Source organism: Nicotiana attenuata, chromosome 7 (assembly GCF_001879085.1).
Source record: "Nicotiana attenuata strain UT chromosome 7, NIATTr2, whole genome shotgun sequence".
Lineage (NCBI taxonomy): Eukaryota > Viridiplantae > Streptophyta > Magnoliopsida > Solanales > Solanaceae > Nicotiana > Nicotiana attenuata.
In genome coordinates this window covers 105,247,765-105,268,480 of record NC_031995.1, presented here as the reverse complement: position 1 = coordinate 105,268,480, position 20,716 = coordinate 105,247,765, and the positions used below count along the sequence as shown (strand labels likewise).

The 20,716-nt window shown below is 37.2% G+C and overlaps 2 protein-coding genes across 2 annotated transcripts; both read right to left on the bottom strand.

The window, feature by feature from the left end:
* Positions 812-2,802, bottom strand: LOC109229638 (40S ribosomal protein S2-3-like). Its single transcript, XM_019395157.1, has 2 exons — positions 2,005-2,802; positions 812-1,167 (listed from the first exon to the last, which is right to left on the bottom strand). Exons 1-2 carry the CDS (start codon positions 2,668-2,670, stop codon positions 991-993), a joined length of 843 nt encoding a protein of 280 aa, XP_019250702.1. The 5' UTR covers positions 2,671-2,802; the 3' UTR covers positions 812-990.
* LOC109229637 lies at positions 6,815-10,294 on the bottom strand. The gene is made up of 4 exons (XM_019395156.1): positions 9,972-10,294; positions 9,772-9,857; positions 8,699-8,843; positions 6,815-8,110 (listed from the first exon to the last, which is right to left on the bottom strand). The coding sequence occupies exons 1-4, from the start codon at positions 10,137-10,139 to the stop codon at positions 7,250-7,252; spliced, it is 1,260 nt and encodes a 419-aa protein (XP_019250701.1). The 5' UTR covers positions 10,140-10,294; the 3' UTR covers positions 6,815-7,249.

The window sequence follows — 20,716 nt, the reverse complement described above, 5'->3', positions numbered from 1 at the left end:
TCGCAGTCATTAATGTTGCGATCGTAGAACTGAAGAAGATCATCAAGACATTGTGATCATGACACTCGCAATTGTAGGATCTCTACATTGCGATTGGAAGAGACCTGTCCGAAGCCACCTCTAAAGAAACTTGTCTTATTTTGATATTTTGTGCTTCTTTATATTTGTATAAATCCTTTGACTTGGGATGAAACCCTATGGTTCTGCATTGAACTCCAAGTATATAGGCAATAATACCTTCCTACACGTTGTGAACTTGGTCTGTAGCATCCTAATTGATAGGATCAAGGTTGTGCTATACACTGAATGTTGCGGTTGATTGTTTATAGATCTTGTTCTAGTCTAGTTTCTTTTAGGTTTTGTAGGATTAATTTGAACGTGTCTCACTAAGGTCTATGACTTAAATCTTATGAGTTTTTTGAATCATTCATTTATATCAAAATATCTCGTAACTCTAGTGTTCTTGTTCACATCTTGGATGCAAGATACTGATAGAAAAATTACTTCAATGCAAGTAAATGATCAAACTATATGTACTACCAGCCATGCGAGTGCGAAGAGCAAACCACTGATTAACTGTTCACCAAAGTTTGGCTCAAGCCAAAAGCAGACTACACTGAACAAGAATGGTGAGCTTACCGCCTAGAAAAAGATCTACCATATCAACCAGGAATCACATCTTTGTTCCCAATCATAGAACAATTGAAAAGTATAGAAATGCACATCTTTGTTCCCATCATAGAACAATTGAAAAGTATAGAAATGCGCTATCCTAGAGCTAACAAGAAAGATGTTCCTGTAAAACATGAGATCAATCAAGCGGGCAGTAACTTCATATATATTGATGTGAAAAAAGGAAGCATTATCTTTTGCAAGTCCGCAAAACATCCCTCAGAACAGAAAACAAAATTTAGAATACTAACATTTCATAATAGAAAACTACCAAGTAGAACACCAAAACAAGGGAGCATAAAGTCTGAACAATCATCATCAAGCTTCAACCCTCTCAGGAGCTGGTGCCTCCTCAGTGGGGTAGACAATAACCTTATTGGCAGGTTTAGACAAGATATCAGCATACTCTTGGAAAGGAGATTTGGTGAAGCGAGTCTCCTTCCAGAAGTCTGGAGTTAGGAACCCATACGTCTTCATCAAACAATCAAATGTAGCCTGCACATATAAAGAATGTCATTAAGCCACAAATAAAATATATGGTATATGAGCAACATAGAATAAGAGAAGAGAGTCTATGTTTATGCTAGATCAGAATATATGTTTATGTTATAGGACAAAGATGGTTACAGCAAATTTACAGTTTAAGGTCTTTTTTAAACAAAATCTAATCAGAGTCACCTTTTTGTCGCCAATTTATTAAAAACAAAGAGCCATTACAGCATGTCCAAATCACGATTTAAACTTAACCCAGCTAGAAGGAATAAACACAAGTAAAAGACAGAAAAATGGTAGTAAGAACCAATAGTGTTACTCCCTAATTTGACTTCTCTTGCACCACATTCAACCATACTCTGTCAAAAATTAACAGCTCTTAATGCATCCCAGCCATCCGGAACTAGTAAAACTTAATATCGGTACTATTTATATCCTACTCTGTAAAGTCTCACTATTATATTTTAAAATTTGGAATTTTGAGTTAAAATAATGGTTTGTATAGTATAAATGTACCTTTCTTGAAGGAAAGGTCAAATTTTTTTAACATGAAACAGCCGAAGTTGATGGCTATTTACAAAACATTTGGAGCAGACTCCTCGGTCAGAGACAAACTTCACATTTAATAATCTCCACAATGCCTATTTCAGAATTATTTAAGCAAAATGTATAGTCCAAATCTTACTTTTCTTTTTTGGTTCAACGATAAAGTTAGACAAATATAACTGCAGCAATTCTTATCTTATAAGATCGCTACATGTACTAAACATGTAATCATGTAACAGAATCATAATACAATTGAAAAAAAGATAGTTGCGAGCTTTATTAAAATGATCGAACCTTAACGAAGTTGCCAAGGGTTTTGGTGGATCCACGAGAAGAGGTGAAGACATCCTCAATACCAGCAAACTGAAGCACCTTCTTAGGAACACGAGCAGCCACAATACCAGCACCACGAGGAGCAGGCACCATCCTCACTGTAACTGACCCACATTTCCCAGTTACCTTACACGGCACTGTGTGTGGCTTTCCGATCTTGTTACCCCAGTATCCTCTCCTCACTGGAATCACTGATAACTTAGCCAATATAATTGCGCCACGTATGGCAGTCGCCACTTCCTTCGAGCACTTCACCCCCAAACCGACGTGACCGTTCCCATCACCGACGACAACGAAGGCCTTGAACCGGGTTCTCTGACCGGCACGGGTCTGTTTCTGAACCGGCATGATTTTCATCACCTCGTCCTTCAGAGATGGTCCGATGAGTGTATCGATGATTTGGAACTCCTTAATAGGGAGTGAGTGGAGGTAGATTTGCTCCAGTGAACGGATTTTGTTGTCTTTCACGAGCCTTCCGAGCTTTGTGACTGGAACCCATTTCTCCTCCTCTGTCTCACGGCGGGGACGACGGCCACCACGGCCGCGTCCGCCGCGATCTCCGCCTCTTCCACCGCGTCCTCCGAAGCCACGGCCAAAGCCTCCTCTCTCCCCTCCTCTCTCTGCCATGGTTGTTGCTGTTTACGGCTAGGGTTTCAGTAAATACAGAGGATGCTGCAGATAGACTGTGAGCACGAAGTGTGAAGATGGAGAAGAAAGGGTTAGGTTTATAAGGGCTAGGGTTTGTTGATGCGGTAGAATTGGGCCCGACTGACCTAGGTAGAAATGAAGATTAGCCCATATAGCAGGGGATTTTGGCATGGTGTGATAATGTATCCACAAAATTAGTAGACAATAGCCTTAATTATAAATATTGGTACCAAATAATCAATAAATATATATCACAATAGTAATATGTATATCACAATCGTTTTCTCTTTATTGTGTATATCAACATGTATATTAAAATTTTATTTTCCTTTTTTGTATATTTAAAATATATCATCAAATATAGTTATTCAGTATTTATTGTTACCTTTTTATCAATGTATATCACAATAAAAATATTTATATTACTTGTATATCGCGGTGTACAACACATCGAATTTATATTAAAAATTTATTTTCTTTCTTTGTATATCAAAATTTTATTTACTCCTATCATTATATTTATATTTTTATATTTTAAAACTTGCTCTAAATCTATTATATCAAAAAAATATTTTCCTTCTTTGATCATAAAAAAAATTTAAGTAAATTTATTCATAATGAATTTCACTCTCTTAAATTAGTTAGGACGATTCAATTCCATATTAACCTTTTATTGCATTATCTAATAATGTATATCACGATATACAATATGAGATACATAGATATACACTACCTCAAACACACATTTTCTTTTTAACAATTAAAAAAAGAATAGGAAGAAGAAGAATTGGAGTCTGCCAAAGAGATACAAATCAAATTGAATCACGCAACAATCAGATGAATACAAGAAGAAAACTAGATTAAAAGCAAATCTTTTTACAGAATTGTCGTTGTGGTGAGAAGATCTTAACTTCATAGAAAAATGTATTCAACCATTACAACTTCCCAAACATTATCAAAGAACATATGCCCTTCCAAATCTAGATTGAAGAAGAAAATTTCCTAGATTGAAGAAGAAGAAAAAATGAAAAGATTGAAGAAGAAAATTGGAGAAGAAATACAAGGAGAGAGAAGAAAAACTACGGGGAGAGAGGATAAATAAGAAACCAGGGTTATTTAGGATTTGACTATAACCTAATATAAGGCTAACATATTGCCAATTTTCTCTATGAATCGTTATACCACGCCATTTTCTCATATAGCATGGCATCTTTGGCCCTTAGCACTAATCATTTTTTCCTATTATGATTTGTGACCAAATTTATTTTTGAAGAATTAACCTAAATAATCATATATATATATATATATATATATATATATATATATATATATATATATATGTTAGCAGAAAGAAAAAATAAAGCAAAAATACATATTCGTTGACCATATTGAAGTATATATATTTGGTACAAATATTAAGTGAAGACAAGTTTTTCCCACTCCACAACCAATGCTTCAGATAGTAGAAGTTTGGACATTGAAAAGTTTCTTCAAGCATATTTATTTTATGTGATAATATTTGAGTGAACATATAATTGGCACTTGGTTGTAGAGCGGTAAAAGTTTTCTTCGCTTGATTTTTGTACCAAATATATATACTTCATTATGGTCAACGAATATGTATTTTTGCTTTAATTTTTTTGCTGTTAACATTAAATTATTTGATATATTATAAATATCGAGTGTGGGTAAGTATTCTTAAAAATATTTTAGATTTATTGATTATATTAAACATGTTAGCTACCACCAACAAGGGTTGGGGTGGAGTAGTAAGTACTCCGTCATCCTTAACTAGGGGTCTCGAGTTCGAGCCCTGGGTATGGAGTCGCCTTTGTTAGGGAGCGCTTTACCCTCCAATGTGGGACTTCCCGGTGCGAATCTGGATTTAGTCGAGCCCCAACGTGGGTACTGAACACCGAACACCGGATGGGAAACCCAAAAAAAAAAAATGTTAGCTACCTAGAGAGTATAATGAGTAAAATCTTACAACACTTAGAAATTGTAAATAATACTCCCATCGGCCCTTGTTATCTGTCACCTTAGTTAAATATTTGGTGCTAAATACTTGTCACTTTAGAAAATTAAGAAAGTATTTAATTTTTAAAATTTCAACTCTACTACTCCAAAAAGGTATATATTTTTCACTTGGTTATTTAAGGAAAAAATAAGGGTAGGTTAATCAAATAATTTTTACAAGTAATACTGTTATATGGATTTTAAATTTCATGTGACCCAACTCCAATTCTCAACAACGTTAAATAAAATGTATCGTGGATCGCGGGTGCATTTCATGTCACGTGGTTCAAGGCGTGTTTTAAATAATGTTGAATCTTCCTAAAAATAATTAAAGAGGTTTAATAATTTAAAAATGTACTATAGGCTAAAACATATATTAAAATCAGATAATAGGCCAATTTTAATAGTTTAAGCGACCGTGCTAGAACCACGGAACTCGGGAATGCCTAACACCTTCTCCCAGGTTAACAGAATTCCTTACTTAGAATTTCTGGTTCGCAGACTTCAAAAGGAAAGTCGAATTTCCTCGATTTGGGATTCAAAATAAATCGGTGACTTGGGACACCAATTAAAATATTCCAAGTGGCGACTCTGAAAAATAAATAAATAATCGCATATCGAATAATGTCACTTAAAGTGGAAAAACTCCCTTATACTACCTTCAGGTGGGTAAAAAGGAGGTGTGACACTTGTAACACCAGGAACGATTTCAACCTAATCTTCCATAGACTAAAACTAGAACCCCCGTCAAATTTCTCTACTTCGTACTTTGTTGAAGATGATGAAGACATCTTAACCCTAGATTATATGTAGAAACCCGAACCTTGCTCTGATACCAATTGTTGCGGAATATCGTGGGTTAACTAGCACACAATCACACACAAAGCAAATAGATAAGAAATCACACAAGGATTTAACGAGCTTCGGCTAAGCCTAATCCTCGGGGCAAAAGCAGAGAGAGTTTTTCACTATGAATGAGAAGAAAGCACAATACAATCTCTAGGATCCCCAACTACAACCCCTATATATAGATCCCAAAAAGTCCCAAACATATAAGAGAAAGGTTTTCCAATTTGACAAGGACTATAGGTTTTCCTTTCCCAAACTATTAGGACGATGGTTTTCCTAAACCTATAGAGACTTACAAAAAAATAATTCAAGCCACAAATAACACATAGGTAGTCTTTTAACATAGGTAGCCTTGAGCATTTTCACCTGCCTAAAGTCATTCGGAAGAAAAGCAAAATTAGATGAACCGACACCGAAAGGAATGACTTAAGTAAACAGCCTGCTGCTCGTCTAATTTACCTACTTTCAAACTTGGTAACCTTCACCTAGCTTCCTATACCTATGACCCAAAATCAATACATAGATTAATTTTAGGGCATATCTAATGCTGTGGTAAATTTCAAGAAACATTCTAGCAAAAACTCGAAGTATGGTCAATAGATGAGTAGTACAAATATCTCATTGAAATATAGATCCCTCATATGTTCTATCCATCATTTCTTCTTCACAGAGGGGAAGTAACTGCTATATCTTTTAATAACCTTGGCGTCCGAGCATGCACCTCGAACCTCGACTAATTCCACAGATATCCTACGACCTCCTCCCCAGTATAGGTAACTCTACCCACCAAGACTTAAACATATGAAAAGAAATCTCTTACTTTAACAATTATAAAAATGTACTACTCAATATAATTATCCGACAGGAGGGGTGTGTAAATAACTCTTCTTGAGAAGAACCGGGCGAAGGGTTGGGGCCTTAACTAAGTACTAAGTACTAAAGCTGCTGGAGCGACTTCCTTATCTCATGGAGGGAAAAGCCAAAATGTAGTTGTCTTGTTCGCCGTTATGAGAGTTTTTTCCTTACCACACTATTTCTTGTAAACTTGTTCAATGCTCTCAGGTCTTCCTTTGACAAAGAAAGTTTTCCAAAACTCTTGGATCAAACGTGCAATAGAACTGAATAGAGTCATTTGCTGGAAGATTGAACCTGCTTGAAACTAGAAACCCAACGCTTAGTCTCTGGTTCTAAGGGTATGAGGAAAAACACAGTACAATCTGCAGGTGTAATTTCATTAAAGAAGAGCACCCACTGGTAATAGGATAAGATGTCAAATTGGAAATTTGGAATGCCAAGCAAGATGTCTAACGTATGGAATAACTTTGACAAAGTGCAAATTACAGCAGTAGCATTGAAGTACCCTGTCACATAATGAAACTGCTTAATCTTCTTAATACCTCTTGGTCCAAGCACGATCACCATCTTCTTAAGAGGAACACAAAAAGGAAAAATTGAAAATGCTAGATTGACATTTAGAAGAAGAGACAAGGAGGTGTTATGCAATCCATAACAAAACATAACCTTCAAAATTTGAACAAGAATGGTTCCCCAGTCTCCAGAGGTAGTTAATCTGCACAACGGAACTCCGATAACACCTTTAACAAAAATCTATTTCCTTCTTGAACTTGTTGCTTAAACTTGTTTTTGAGCTCTACTTCTTGTCAATGAACAATTACTCGAGGTAGTGGCATGGTTAAGTATCCCAAAATTTCCTATAAAATTCTACTTTATGCACATTTCTCTTTTCTTCTTCCTTCCAGTTAATTGTGGTTTTCTTATAAAGGCTAGCTAAACTTCTTATGAAAGGGCTGCTCCTTAAGCTATTGTTATCAATGCCAGCTCCACTCTCATCATTACATTTCTGAAGCACTTCTTTTCTACTTTGTGCATCGGGCACATGGTTATCATCTTCATTCTTCAAACTAGCTGCAGCTTTCTTCTTTTGATAAGCAGTTTCATCCAGTAAAAGACTTCTGCTTATGACTTGAGTACCACTTTTTTGGTTCAAAGAAGAATTTTCACCAAGGATAGAAGCATTGTCACCACTTTTATGTAGTATTCTACTCAAAACACTCTTTTCTGGTATATCCTCCGGAGTAGCTTGCTGAAAGTCTTCTTTTCCAGATTTTGCATCTGGTATACAGCTATCCTCTTGCTTCCAGTTAGTTTTAGCTTTCTTCTTTTGAATAGGATTTTCATTCAAAGAAGGATCTTCGGTTGTGACCTGATTACTACTTTTTTGGTTCAAACAAGAGGCTTCACCAATATTAAAAGCATTGGTGCCATATTTCTGCACTATTTCACGAAAAATACTCTTTCTTAGCATCCCGCCTTCTGGATTACCAGCACTCGATATTAAGATATCTCGTAAAACAGTGGCGGGAAGATGATCAATAGGCATAGAGAAGGAGCTACTTGTGCGATCAGCTGATGCTTTTGACTCTGAGAAACCAGGAATTCCAAAGGCTGCATCTTCATTGGTTGATTCTCCAAATGATAGAGCATCCGATTCTTTCCAGTTGTATGGAAATCCAATAAGGAACTGGTTGCAAACCTGTTGGTTTGAAAGTTTGGTTTATTATCTTCATCTTCAAAAAAAAACTTATTCTAATTTGTAACTAACGTGCTTATGCTCATTTAAAGATTCCTTTTTATGATTTAGCAGGCTTTCTTTCCTATTTTAGGTTCCTCAAGGAGTTAGTTAAAACCGCAAAAGCAGAAAACGACTAAAGTTTATCTGTAAGAAGATTGATAGCTGATGAAAGATTTCAGAAGAAATTATAGAGGAGTGGGGAGTAAACTTCAGAATAGGTAAGCAAAAACAAACGAACAAGAAAGGACCCATCAGATAGTAATATGAATATTTTGTAAGTCAAAAAATTTCATTAATAAACACTAAATTGACGTGAAAAAATATGTACAAGATGTGCATGCAACTCTGCTGAGTCGTACATTGTCTTCTACCAAGTTTGACAAACTATTGGTAGTACTATGATTTCAACAGTTAATGCTACAGTTGGGCCCAAATAGAACCTCTAAAACTTGTTAGCTAACGTAAACCTCAATCATATGTTCCATCTCAACGGCTGTCAATAAACAAAGCAGTCATATGAGGAGTTAAGAACTAAAATAACTTCAATACCTCTGACGAGAACCCATTTTGAAGAGTCTGAACCCTATTTATTAAACCGCTAACAAGAATGGTGATGCCATCCACTGTCACTAAAGTGACGGTATCATGCCTCTTCGCAATTGCTGTGGAGGTGAAAAGTCTATCATCTGGTCTCCTATTTAACAGGGGTGCAACAAAATTTCACATGATTGGAATCCAAAAGATGTCTTGTCACATGAAATAAAATAAATACAGTACGCTAGTTCCACTAAAGCACTTCTAGACTAAGCTTATGAATTAGTATGCTTTGCTTGCATATGAGCAGCCCAACAGGGGCGTCCAGGTGCAAAGTGAATTAGATCTTTTATCCAACATACTCATGGAAAAGAACCAAAAGAAAGCCTCTAAGCTGAGCTATGCTAATTATGTTCTGGAAAATGGGATCGTTGCCAAAAAAACTTTTAATACCCTTCCAAATAAGGTTCTAAAAGCTGATGGATCCACCACAAAATTTTACTGCTACAGTTATAACACTTACGTATGCAACTTGGAAACAATCCAACAAAAAGAACATTAATAGAACCGTGTTTCTTACTTGACCAATGGGAAAAAACATGGAAAAATTCATAGGAATTTGCGTGGCTACTTGAGAGACAATCAAAGCAAAACTTTGAAATCCACATATAATTTGCGTCTTGATTAAATTTTAACAAATATAAAAGCATGTTTTAAAACGGTTATGAGGTTAAGCAGTGTTATATAGAAGTGAATAATGCGCCTCCAAGATCCAACATATCCACAAAATAAGAATAGTAGAAATGTGGATTTTAAAATGAACTTTTGGTCTTATTAAAGTATATAAGATAATAAATGACCTGAAAGCTAGTGCAAGTAGCACATGGATTGAATTAGCCTGGAGTGGAATCGATAAAGAGGATTCATACTCCGAGCACACTAATTTGGCAATAATCCTCGTTGATTAACGGATTGATTTATTGATTGATAGAATTGAGTGCTGCTCTTAAAACTAACTGCTAATAAAGTAGAAAATTCTACCATGTTTTACAAATAACAAGGAAATTGAAGAAGAAGGTAGAATTTACTCTTTACAAGTGAAACCTTCAACAGCCAATTGCTTGCCTCCAGCATCATCTTCGGCTTTAATCAACCACCAATCGTATAAGTGAACCTGCAAAAGAAATTACATGCACTTCTCAGTGAACACTGAGTATATACTAAAATTCAATGTAACTAATGGAAATTCAAAATTATTAAATTTTTATTAAGAAAAAAAAAATTGTACTTCTCTGAGGAAGGAAGAAGAGGAGGTGGAGCTGCGAGGAGGCTGATTAGAGACAGGACTATTTGGTGCCTCCATGTGAAGGAAAATTGCAAAAACCCTAAACCCCAAAAATGAGAAACTCGGGTTGCTTTCTGGTTCGCGCGCTCTCTTTGAGATAAAGCAAAGCATATAGTAGATAGATGTTCTTCCGCTAATTATTCCGTTTAAGTATATTAGCACTTTTAGTCCAGACTTGGCATTAAAGTGTTTCGATGAATGGGGAGTATGTATTGGCAAAGGCGGTAATTGATTCTTTATAAGAACTAAGAAGCAAATCCACCACTCTCCTGATGTGGCTGGTGAAACCACGCAGGTGTTTGGATAGCTTTATTTTAAGTGTTTATTAGTTTTTAAGTATTTTTTTTGTTTGTGTGGTGTTGGCAATAAAAAAAAATATTTAAAAGTACTTTTTAGGCATAAAAAGTACAAAAATAAGCCAAAAGCTAAAAGTTGGGTATTACCAACTTATGGCTTTAGGTTTTTAGCTTAAAGCAAGAAAGTTACCATATATAATTGATATTATGGTTAAACCAAGTGGCAAGCTAATAAATGTCAATAGTATATGGTAACTTTATTCTATATTTGACTATTTTAGTTAATATAAATATAATATAATTATATTATATTATATTATATTAAAAGATAATTTTGAATTTGTTTGATGTATTTAAGTCTTCTTTGGCTAGATTGGGCCGAGCGATGGTGAATTGGTGAAGGAAAAGCTAAATTGAGTATTGAGTTTGGCCGAATTTAGGTAAGTTCTTGCCTAACCTTGTGTGGGGATTTCCTCTTAGTATTTGAGTCTTCTATGTTGATTGTAGTTCGTGTACACGAGGTGACGAGTGCGTGCTCAGACTTAGTTGTGGTAAGTTGGCCTTTTAGGGTTCTTAGGTCCTTATATTCATTGAGTATTGTTCTTGATATGACTTAGTTTTCTATTTACTAGTTTCACCTCTACATGCTTTATTGGAATTAATTGCTTTAAGATTCACTCATATTGCATATTTAACTCTTACTTGACTTAACTGAAGATTTTTACCCCTCCTATTGTCATGCTATCTTTTCATAATTGCATGTCTTTATCTAAAATTATTATTATCTCATCCTACAATTGTTTAGTCTTAATTGAGGTTGCGATTATCTCTCCTCCGCTTATTCTTATCTGAATTGTTGAATAACCATCGTAATTTCTCAACCTTAAAAGGAGTTACCCTATATTTCAGTTGACATAGCATTATTTGGAATTATTTGACTCGTGTTAGCTTCCTTATTGTTGAATTGTATGCTATGAGATCGTTGCTACATTTTAGTTTTTCTCTTTACGCCTAACATTCTTTTATGTGGTTATTCCTTGTGAACGGGTTCTACCGTTTCTTTGTGATTTAAAGTTTTTGAGTTGATTTACTTGTCGTACTTTGTATTATTGTCATTTTTATTGTTGTACTTGTTGTGGTGATGCACGAGGTTTCTGTCGTGCTGTAGTTGTTATCTCTGTTGGTTTGCGCTGCATATTTACTTTGGGACTACGGAACGGTATTCCGGAAGATCCCCTGTTCTGCATATTTACTTTGGGACTACAGAACGGTATTCCGGGAGATCCCCATGTCCTGCATATATACTTTGGGACTACGGAACGGTATTCCGGGAGATCCCCCTGTCCTGCATATATACTTTGGGACTACGGAACGGTATTCCGGGAGATCCCCCTGCATATTTACTTTGGGACTACGGAAAGATATTCTGGGAGATCCCCCTGCATATTTACCTTGGGACTATGGAACGGCATTGCGGGAGATCCCCTTGTATACATTCTACGTGTTGTCCGTTCTTTTCCTTATGCTTACTAACTGGTATGACTATGTTAGGACACTTGCACAATCATACACGTAGCTAAGCACCCTTATCGGATAAGAGTTTTTTCTTGATATTGCACACCCTTCTTTACTTGCCTCTATGTGAGAATGGCTCTATTTGGCACATGAGTCGTCAGTGCGGTTATGAGTTGTGATGAGGGCACAGGATGCCAAGTGTTAGGGTTTCAGGTATTGAGACCCGTGAGTTGTAATTTATCCGAGGTTCGATACTTCGTGAAGGTTGTTAACTAAAATCAAATGTGAAAGTTGTCGTAGTTGTTGAGTTATTATTTGTCCTTGCTGCATCTGTGGTTTCAAATTTAGGTTGTATTTTTGCTCACTCTTCTGTGTCATTATTATGGTATTCCGCTAATACTTGTCATTTTCCCTCTTTTATTGTAATTATTGTATTGTTAGTCATATTGCGTAGTTTTCATGCAGAAATCATGCACTGTTGTTCCTATACTTATACTTGTTCGAGTTATTAGACCAGTAGGTCTCTTAACTGTTCCTCGTCACTACTCCACTGAGGTTAATCTTGATACTTACTAGGTACCACTGTGGTGTGCTCATTCTACACTTCTGTACATTTTTGTACAGATCCAGGTATTGGATCAATAGTAGCTATGCAGACCGTTGTTGTGGAGACTCAAGGTAAACCTGATGTTGCGTTCGCAGGCTTCGGAGTCTCCCTCTTATTTTGTATTTACATTGTTTACTCTTATTTCGAGTCAGTTGTATTTTAGAGGTTTTCTAGCAAACTTGTAGAACTTTTGACTTGTACTACCGATTTTGGGAAATTGTAAGTTTTTTTTTATAATGATTTCTATTTCGAGACTGTTAGATTTCTTTATTATTGTTGTTATTCAATAAATTTTAGGCTTACCTAGTCCCTAAGACTAGGTGCCATCACGATACCCAACGAAGGGGAAATTGGGTCGTGACAAATTGGTATTAGAGTCCTAGGTTCATATGTGCGACGAGTCATAAGCAGGTTTAGTACAGTCTTATGGATCGGTACAGAGACGTCTATACTTATCTTCGAGGGGCTACAGAAACTATTAGGAAATTCCACTTCTTTCATTCCTTGTCGTGCAACATCGATTTAGCTTGAAGCATATATCTTATTTTCCTTTACATCCACTCGTGTATGATATTGCGCTCTCAGTGTTCGCTATGCGCAGTGGTTCGTGATGCTACAGATGGGCTATAAGGGAGCCAGGGATGCTCGTACATTGTCTCAACGTGTCGTCCAGACTGAAGATGCGGAGGTATTGAAGTACTATTTAGTTGTTTAGATAGGGTGCAGCAGGTCCCGACATCTGGTTGACAAGTACGAGCTTGGGAAGGTTTAATTGGTTGACTAGTCATCGCATCATGGTAGGGTCACGAGGTGGATGTTGATTGAGGATAGTTGGTGGTACTGGAGACTATGTGGTTCGTATGAGATTTCTACTTAGTGGAAGGTACATATTGTCATTCAAGGCACTGAAGGAAGCGAGTTTGACGGTTACGAGAATGGACATGCGCTTAGTGGATGAACTAGAGTACATTGTGATTGGTGTTGTATGAGCTGTGAAGGTTAGTTTTGTGGATCATCAGATGTTGTTTTCTATGGCTTCGCGCCAAGTGGGGGAGTCCATTAGCGGCAATCATATTGCAGAGTCAGGTGTTACCTCAGTTTTGGCCTGAGAAATGTATATAGATGGTATTAGAAGGTTCCCGGAATTTGTATATGACTAAGATCAGAGATCTTTCATGTGATGATATTAGGGCTTACGGTGTTTCTGCGTCATTAATGTATTTTTATTTCAGTATCAAAAGGGGGACGGAGAAATTACTTCAGATTCACAGAAGGTCTATTCAGCGTGGGCATCTCGGTCGGGGAATCATGTGGTACTTCAGGGGAAATATGGTGGTTTATGAGTTGCTGGGCTACGTGGCTTGTACTTGGATTTTCTGCATTGAGTTTTGGTTTGGATAGTTGTGTATCGACATGGAGAAGTGTTACTTCAGAGGAAAGACTAGGAGTAACCGAAGAAATGGGTCAGCTCTATGGTGTAGGGTCAGCATAGCAATGGAAGTAATTGGTCCATTTTGAATGGGAGTTCCCTACCGGCATTTGTGGCAGTACACTTGGGTTGGATGGTTTGTGTGGCTCGGTTGAGTTGGGAAGATGCAGTCCTAATGATTTAGTTGCGTGCAGACGGATCTCGGAGAGTTGTCGATGGTTTCGGCAACGACTTGAGTCGGCTGGCTGCTATGGGCATAAGAAATATATTGTACATTATGGTTTTCTCCTGGATGGATATCAGAAGTTAATAGAAGGTTGGTATTATTAGATATCATATGTGAAGAACGTGCATTATAGGAAAGACTCTTGAGTTTTGGTTTGCGAGTGCGTGGCTAGTGGTATGGTGATTTTGAGGCTTTTTAGGTTTAGGTTTTGTTACCCGGCCGGAAAATCTATATGGGTGCTTCAGTAAGATGATGGGGTGTGAGTGATACATCAGCCATTTAATTAGCGTAGTTGAGTTCGGATATGGAAATTTTGGTATTCCTGAGGTTTTGGGGCTAGATGTCCCCATATGCGGGCTATTTCTTGTTTGCGGATTGTGAAGGCATGTTGAGAATGAGATAACTGAAAGCATACATTATTGATAGGTTGCTATGGACTTTTGGGAGGATATTTACCTATTTGGGAATGATCAGGTTTAGGTTGGGAGCTATTTGAAAGCTCAACGAGATATGTATTTTATATCAGGTCAAGTTTGGGTACTCTTGTGAGATTGTTATCACGGTTATGTTACCAGGCATAATGGATATTATTTGTGCCCCAGGCCTATGTTATGTGCTACTCTTTTATGCCGTGATGGGCTGTGAGGTGGTATGATTATTCTCCAGGCATGTTGTAATACCATTCAGGCCTTATGGCGATGTGGGCGAAATGGCCCTCGTGATGTTGATTGGCTCATTCCGCCTTAGTTGTGCTTGCTTTCTTCCATGTTTTGTTAATTCTATTCATTTTTCCCACAGTTATACTTGTGCACTCTACTGTGTTTGATATCAGTATTCATGTGATTAGTGAACCGGAGCACTTTGGCTTGATGAGTATATGGGAGCGGGCTGTCCGCCGCATCGGATGTTATGTGGGATACCCTTTCCTTGTGTTTTATTTGGTGTTTTGTTTTCCCTCTGTGGGATGATTTAATGAAACTGTATTTTTGTCGTTACACATGTTGTACTTGTTAGATAATTCTTATACCTTGCTTTCCTTCTATTTGTACTGCATAACTGAGTTATTGCTAAGTTGGTGTACGAGCTGTGTGGCTTGAGAATCCGTGTGGTTACGTGATGAGTTGTTAGTTGGGCTGCTTGTATTGGCTGAGATGAGGTTCTTAGACCTGAGATTCGCACTATCATATTGGGGGTGATGAGTGTTTGGAAGTATGAGGCTATTTCTGCTAAGATTTGGGCAGTGGCCCTTGATGGACGAGAAAGCTTCTTGACTTGTTGACTTCATCGGCGGTTATGAGTTCCCACATGTTTCTTTATCATGGTCAGCGTTGTGGTGGTCCGAAACAAGGTTCTATTCAATGTGAAGTGTATTGCCGACGTTCATAATGTTATCTGGGCAGCTATGGTGGTCAGAAGTTATTGCTATGGGCATTTGAGTTGTGTGGAACATCGTGTGATTGTACCCTGGGTTGGAATTATGGCTCGATTCGGCTTGTTCAGGTTTATACAGTGAGATGATGTGAGATTCGAGTCCTATGATGAATTTCAGATGTTGAGATTTGGGTTTTGTCCTAAGGTTATGGACGAAGGATGAAGTGAGATCTTCAATTAAATTGCACTGTTAGTCCTACATAGGGTTGGGTGATGGGGAATCACCCACAGGTGTATGTATGGTGAGCTCATGCAATGGTTGATGGCTTTGGAACAACTCTTGGCACGTTCGAGGACGAACGTATGTTTAAGTGGGGGAGAATGTAACGAAACGACCAGTCGTTTTAACTTTTAAGAATTTGCACTTCGCTCGATAGTTTGGGGGCACAAGAAGCTCCGTATGATATATTAGGACTTTTTTGAAAAATTTGAGTTCATTCCGAGTTGCTTTGATATGTTTCGGCGCAAGTTTTTGAAAGTCGAAAGTTCATTAAGTTTGATTTGAGGTACGTTTCGTTGTTTCGATGTTGTTATGCGTGATTTAAGGCCTCGAGTAGGTTTGTTTTTTGTTATGGGACTTGTTGTTATATTCGTACGGGGTCCCGAGGGGCTCAGGTGAGTTTCAGATAGGTTTGGGCTGTGTTGTGCTTGTTTTTCTTATGTTTCGACGCCGTTTCTTCAAGCATAAATGGTACCACATTAAACAAATGAGCTCCGATTTCTGTTTTGATTGAAGTATTAGATCCGTATCATAATTAAGGAGCCATAGCAAAAAGAATCGTCAAAATTGGACATCGTATGAGGATTTTATGATCATTTTATTAAGAATTGGGCTGCCAGATTTTTCGGATTAATTACGAAATTGCCATTGACTTCGTATTTAAAAATCTGCACTATTTCCAAATATTGAAACCAATATATCTCCTTCATTATAAGGTCAAATGGAGTGATTCAAAAGCCTAACATGACTGAAATTTCACAAGAAATCCATTGGAGGCATCAAAAGTGAGTTTTGGGATCGTTTGGCACACAAAATGAGGCAGAACAACTGGGCAAAAATACTTAATATTGAAAGTTTGTTCATTTGGTCATATTTTGAGTTGGGGATCTCGGATTCGGATAATTTTGGAGGTGATTTTCACTATATGGATTAGGGTAAGTGTTTTATACTCGATCTTTATTATATTTCATAAATCCATCTTCGTTTTAGGCATTTGATTGATGATTTCAAAGTGAAATTTGGGGGTTTTGTCTAAAATTTCATAAAGTGAATTTTTGAGTTTTGAATATCGATTCGGTGTCGGATTTGAGAGAAACTAGTATGGTTGGACAGTAATTGAATGGGTGTTCGGGTTTTGTAAATTTTGTTGGGTTCCGAGGCGCGGGCCCGGGAAGTTGACTTTTTGCAAACTGTATAAGGATCATAACTTTGTTAATTGAAATTATTTTCTCTTGCATTGTTTGATGTATTTAAGTCTTCTTTGGCTAGATTGAGCCGAGATTGGTAAAGGAAAAGCTAAATTAAGTATTGTGTTATCCGAATTGAGGTAAGTATCTTGCCTAACCTTGTGTGGGGGATTTCCCCTTAGGATTTGAGTCTTCTATGTTGATTGTAGTTCGTGTACGCGAGGTGACAAGTGCGTGCTCGGACTTAGTTGTGGAAAGTTAGCCTTTTAGGGTTCTTAGGTCCTTATATTCACCGAGTATGAAGTTGTTCTTGATATGACTGAGTTTTCTATTTACTAGTTTCACCTCTACATGCTTAATTGGAATTAATTGCTTTATGATTCACTTTCATTGCCTATTTGACTCTTACTTGACTTAACTGAAGATTTTTACCTCTCCTATTATCATGTTATCTTTTCATAGCTGCCTATCTTTATCTGAAATTATTATTATCTCATCTTATAGTTGTTTAGTCTTAATTGAGGTTGCGATTATCTTTCCGTCGTTTATCCTTAATTGAATTTTTGAATAGCCATTGTAATTGCTCAACCTTAAAAAGAGTGAGATATCCTATATTTCAGTTGACATAACATTATTTTGAATTATTTGACTTGTGTTAACTTTCTTCTTGTTGAATTGTAAACTGTGGGATCGCTGCTACATTTTAGTTTTTCCCTTGTTAAGTTGTTCTCTTTACGCCTAACATTCTTTACTGTGGTTATTCCTTATGAACGGATTCTACCGTTTCTTTGTGATTTAAAGTTCTTGAGTTGATATTCTTGTCGTGCTTTGTCTTAGTGTCATTTTTGCTGTTGTACTTGTTGTGGTGATACACGAGGTTTCTGCCGTACTATAGTTGTTATCTCCTTTGGTTGCGTTGCATATTTAGTTTGGGACTACGGAACGGTATTCCGGGAGATCCCCATGTTCTGCATATTTACTTAGGGACTACGGAACGGTATTCCGAGAGATCCCGTTGTCCTGCATATTTACTTGGGGACTACAGAACGGTATTCTGGGAGATTCCCCTGCATATTTACTTTGGGAATACGTAACGATATTCCGGGAGATCCCCCTGCATATTTACTTTGGGGCTACGAAACGGTATTCTGGGAGATCCCCTGCAAACACTCTATGTGTTGTCGGTTCATTTCCTTATGCTTACTAACTTCTATGAACTATGTTAGGACACTTACACAAGCATACATGTAGCTAAGCACCCTTATCGGATAAGAGGTTTTCTTGATATTGTTGGGTATAGATGCACACCCTTGTTTACTTGCCTTCTATGTGAGAATGGCTCTATCTAGCACGTGAGTCATCAATGCAGTTATGGGGTGTGATGAGGGCACAGGATGCCAAGTGTTAGCGTTTCAATTATTGAGACCCGTGAGTTGTAATTTATCCGAGGTTCGATACTTCGTGAAGGTTGTTGACTAAAATCAAATGTGAAAGATGTAGTTGTTGAGTTATTATTTGTACTTGTTGTATCTATAGTTTCGGATTTAGGTTGTGTTCCGCTCACTCTACTGTGTCATTATTATGGTATTCCGCTGATACTTGTCATTTCCCCTCTTTTATTGTAATTACTGTATTTTAGTCATATTGCATAGTTTTCATGCAGAAATCATGCACTGTTGTTCCTATACTTGTTCAAGTTATTAGAACAGTAGGTGTCTTGACTGTTCCGCGTCACTACTCCACCGAGGTTAGTCTTGATACTTACCGGGTACCGCTGTGGTGTGCTTATTCTACACTTCTGTACATTTTTGTACAAATCCAGGTATTGGATCACTAGTAGTTGCAGACCGTTCCTGTGGAGACTCAAGGTAAACCTGTTGCTGCGTTCGCAGGCTTCAGAGTCACCTTCTTATTTTGTATTTACACTGTTCACTCTTATTTCTAGACAATTGTATTTTAGAGGTTATCTAGAAAACTCTGTAGATCTTATGACTTGTACTACCGGTTCTGGGAAATTATTTTTTATTTTTTGTAAAGATTTCTATTTCGAGACTGTTAGATTTTCTTTATTATTGTTGTTATTCAGTAAATGTTAGGCTTACTTAGTTACTAAGACTAGGTTCTATCACGATACCCAACGGAGGGAAAATTGGATCGTGACACACACGGTGCACGCCCACATGCCCGTCACCTAGCATGTACTTCACCTGAACACCAAACACATAACACGTAATTTGGGGTCTCATACCCTTAGTACCAAGTTTAGAAGTGTTACTTACCTCGAACAAGCCAAATCCAATTCTAAGCAACCCAAGCGATGCTCCGAAAATGCCATCCCACGCGTACCGACCTCCGAACGGCTCGAAACTAGCCAGAAGCAACTCAAATACATCAAATAAAGCCTAAGAAAACAATTCCAATAGATAAAGATGGAATCTTTAATCAAAAGCCCAAAGTCAACAAAAAGTTAAATCCGGGCCCGCACCTCGAAACCCGAAAAAACTCATAAAATACGATAACCCATTCAATTACAAGTCCAACTGTGCTAGTTTCACTCAAATTCGACTCTGAATCGATGTTCAAAACTCAAAAATTCACTTTATGAAGTTTTAGACAAAACCCCCAAAATTTCACTTTGACATTATCAATCAAATGCCAAAAACGAAGATGGATTCATGAAATATAACCAAAATCGAGTAGAGAGAACTTACACCGGTCCATATGGTGAAAATCGCATCCAAAATCACCCAAATCCGAGCCCCCAACTTAAAGTATGACCAAATGAACAAACCATTGATATTATATATTTTTGCCAGCTGTTCTGCCTCGTTTCTCATGCCAAACGATCCCGAAACTCTCTTTTGATGCCTTTAATGGATTCCTTATAAAATTTCAGTCAAGCTAGGCTTTTGAATCACTCCATTTGACCTCATAATGAAAGGGATATGTTGGTTTCAATATTTGGAAATAGTGTATATTTTTAAATACGATGTCAGTGGCAATTTCGTAATTAATCTGGAAAATCAGGTAATTCATAGTAAAATGATCATAAACTCCTCGTACGATGTCTAAATTCGACGATTATTTTTGCTATGCCTCCGTTATTACTGGGATCTAATGCTTCAATCAAAACAGAAATTAGAGCTCATTTACTTAATGTGGTACCATTTATACAGGAAGAAACAACGTCAAACATAAAAACGAGCGCAGCACAACCCAAACTTATACGAAATTCATTCGAGCCACTCGGGACCCTGTCCGAACCTACCAACAAGTCTCATAACATAACGCAAACTTATTCGAGGCCTCAAATCACGCATAACAACATCAAAAGCCACGAATCGCACCTCAAATCGAACTTAATGAACTTTGAACCTTTCAACTTCCAAAACTCGTGACGGACCTTATCAAATCAACTCGGAATGAACTCAAATGTTGTACACAAGTCCCAAATGACATAACGAAGCTATTCCAATTTCCCATACCACAATTCAAACCCGTTATCATCAAAGTCGGTCAAACTTATGAACATTCCAAACCTTTAAATTTCCAACTTTCGCCAAATAGTACCGAAACCTTCTAGAAATATCCAAATGCAAATTCAGGCATACAACCAAGTCCAAAATTGCCATCCGGACCTAACGGAACCATCAAAATTTCGATCCGGGGTCAAGTACTAAAAAAATCAAACTTGGTCAACTCTTCCAATTTAAAGTTTCCTAGTTGAAAATCATTCTTCCAAATCAATTCCGAATAAACTGAAAACCAAAAATGATG

What these genes read in the sequence shown, in the direction of transcription:
- LOC109229638 (XM_019395157.1), bottom strand. Translation starts at nt 2,670, where the DNA reads ATGGCAGAGAGAGGAGGGGAGAGAGGAGGCTTTGGCCGTGGCTTCGGA. An exon ending in CCCTTGGCAACTTCGTTAAG is followed by an intron (nt 1,168 to 2,004) that starts GTTCGATCATTT and finishes TTATATGTGCAG; the next exon opens with GCTACATTTGATTGTTTGAT.
- LOC109229637 (XM_019395156.1), bottom strand. Translation starts at nt 10,139, where the DNA reads ATGCTTTGCTTTATCTCAAAGAGAGCGCGCGAACCAGAAAGCAACCCG. An exon ending in CTTCTTCCTTCCTCAGAGAA is followed by an intron (nt 9,858 to 9,971) that starts GTACAATTTTTT and finishes TTTCTTTTGCAG; the next exon opens with GTTCACTTATACGATTGGTG. An exon ending in AAAATGGGTTCTCGTCAGAG is followed by an intron (nt 8,111 to 8,698) that starts GTATTGAAGTTA and finishes TCAAACCAACAG; the next exon opens with GTTTGCAACCAGTTCCTTAT.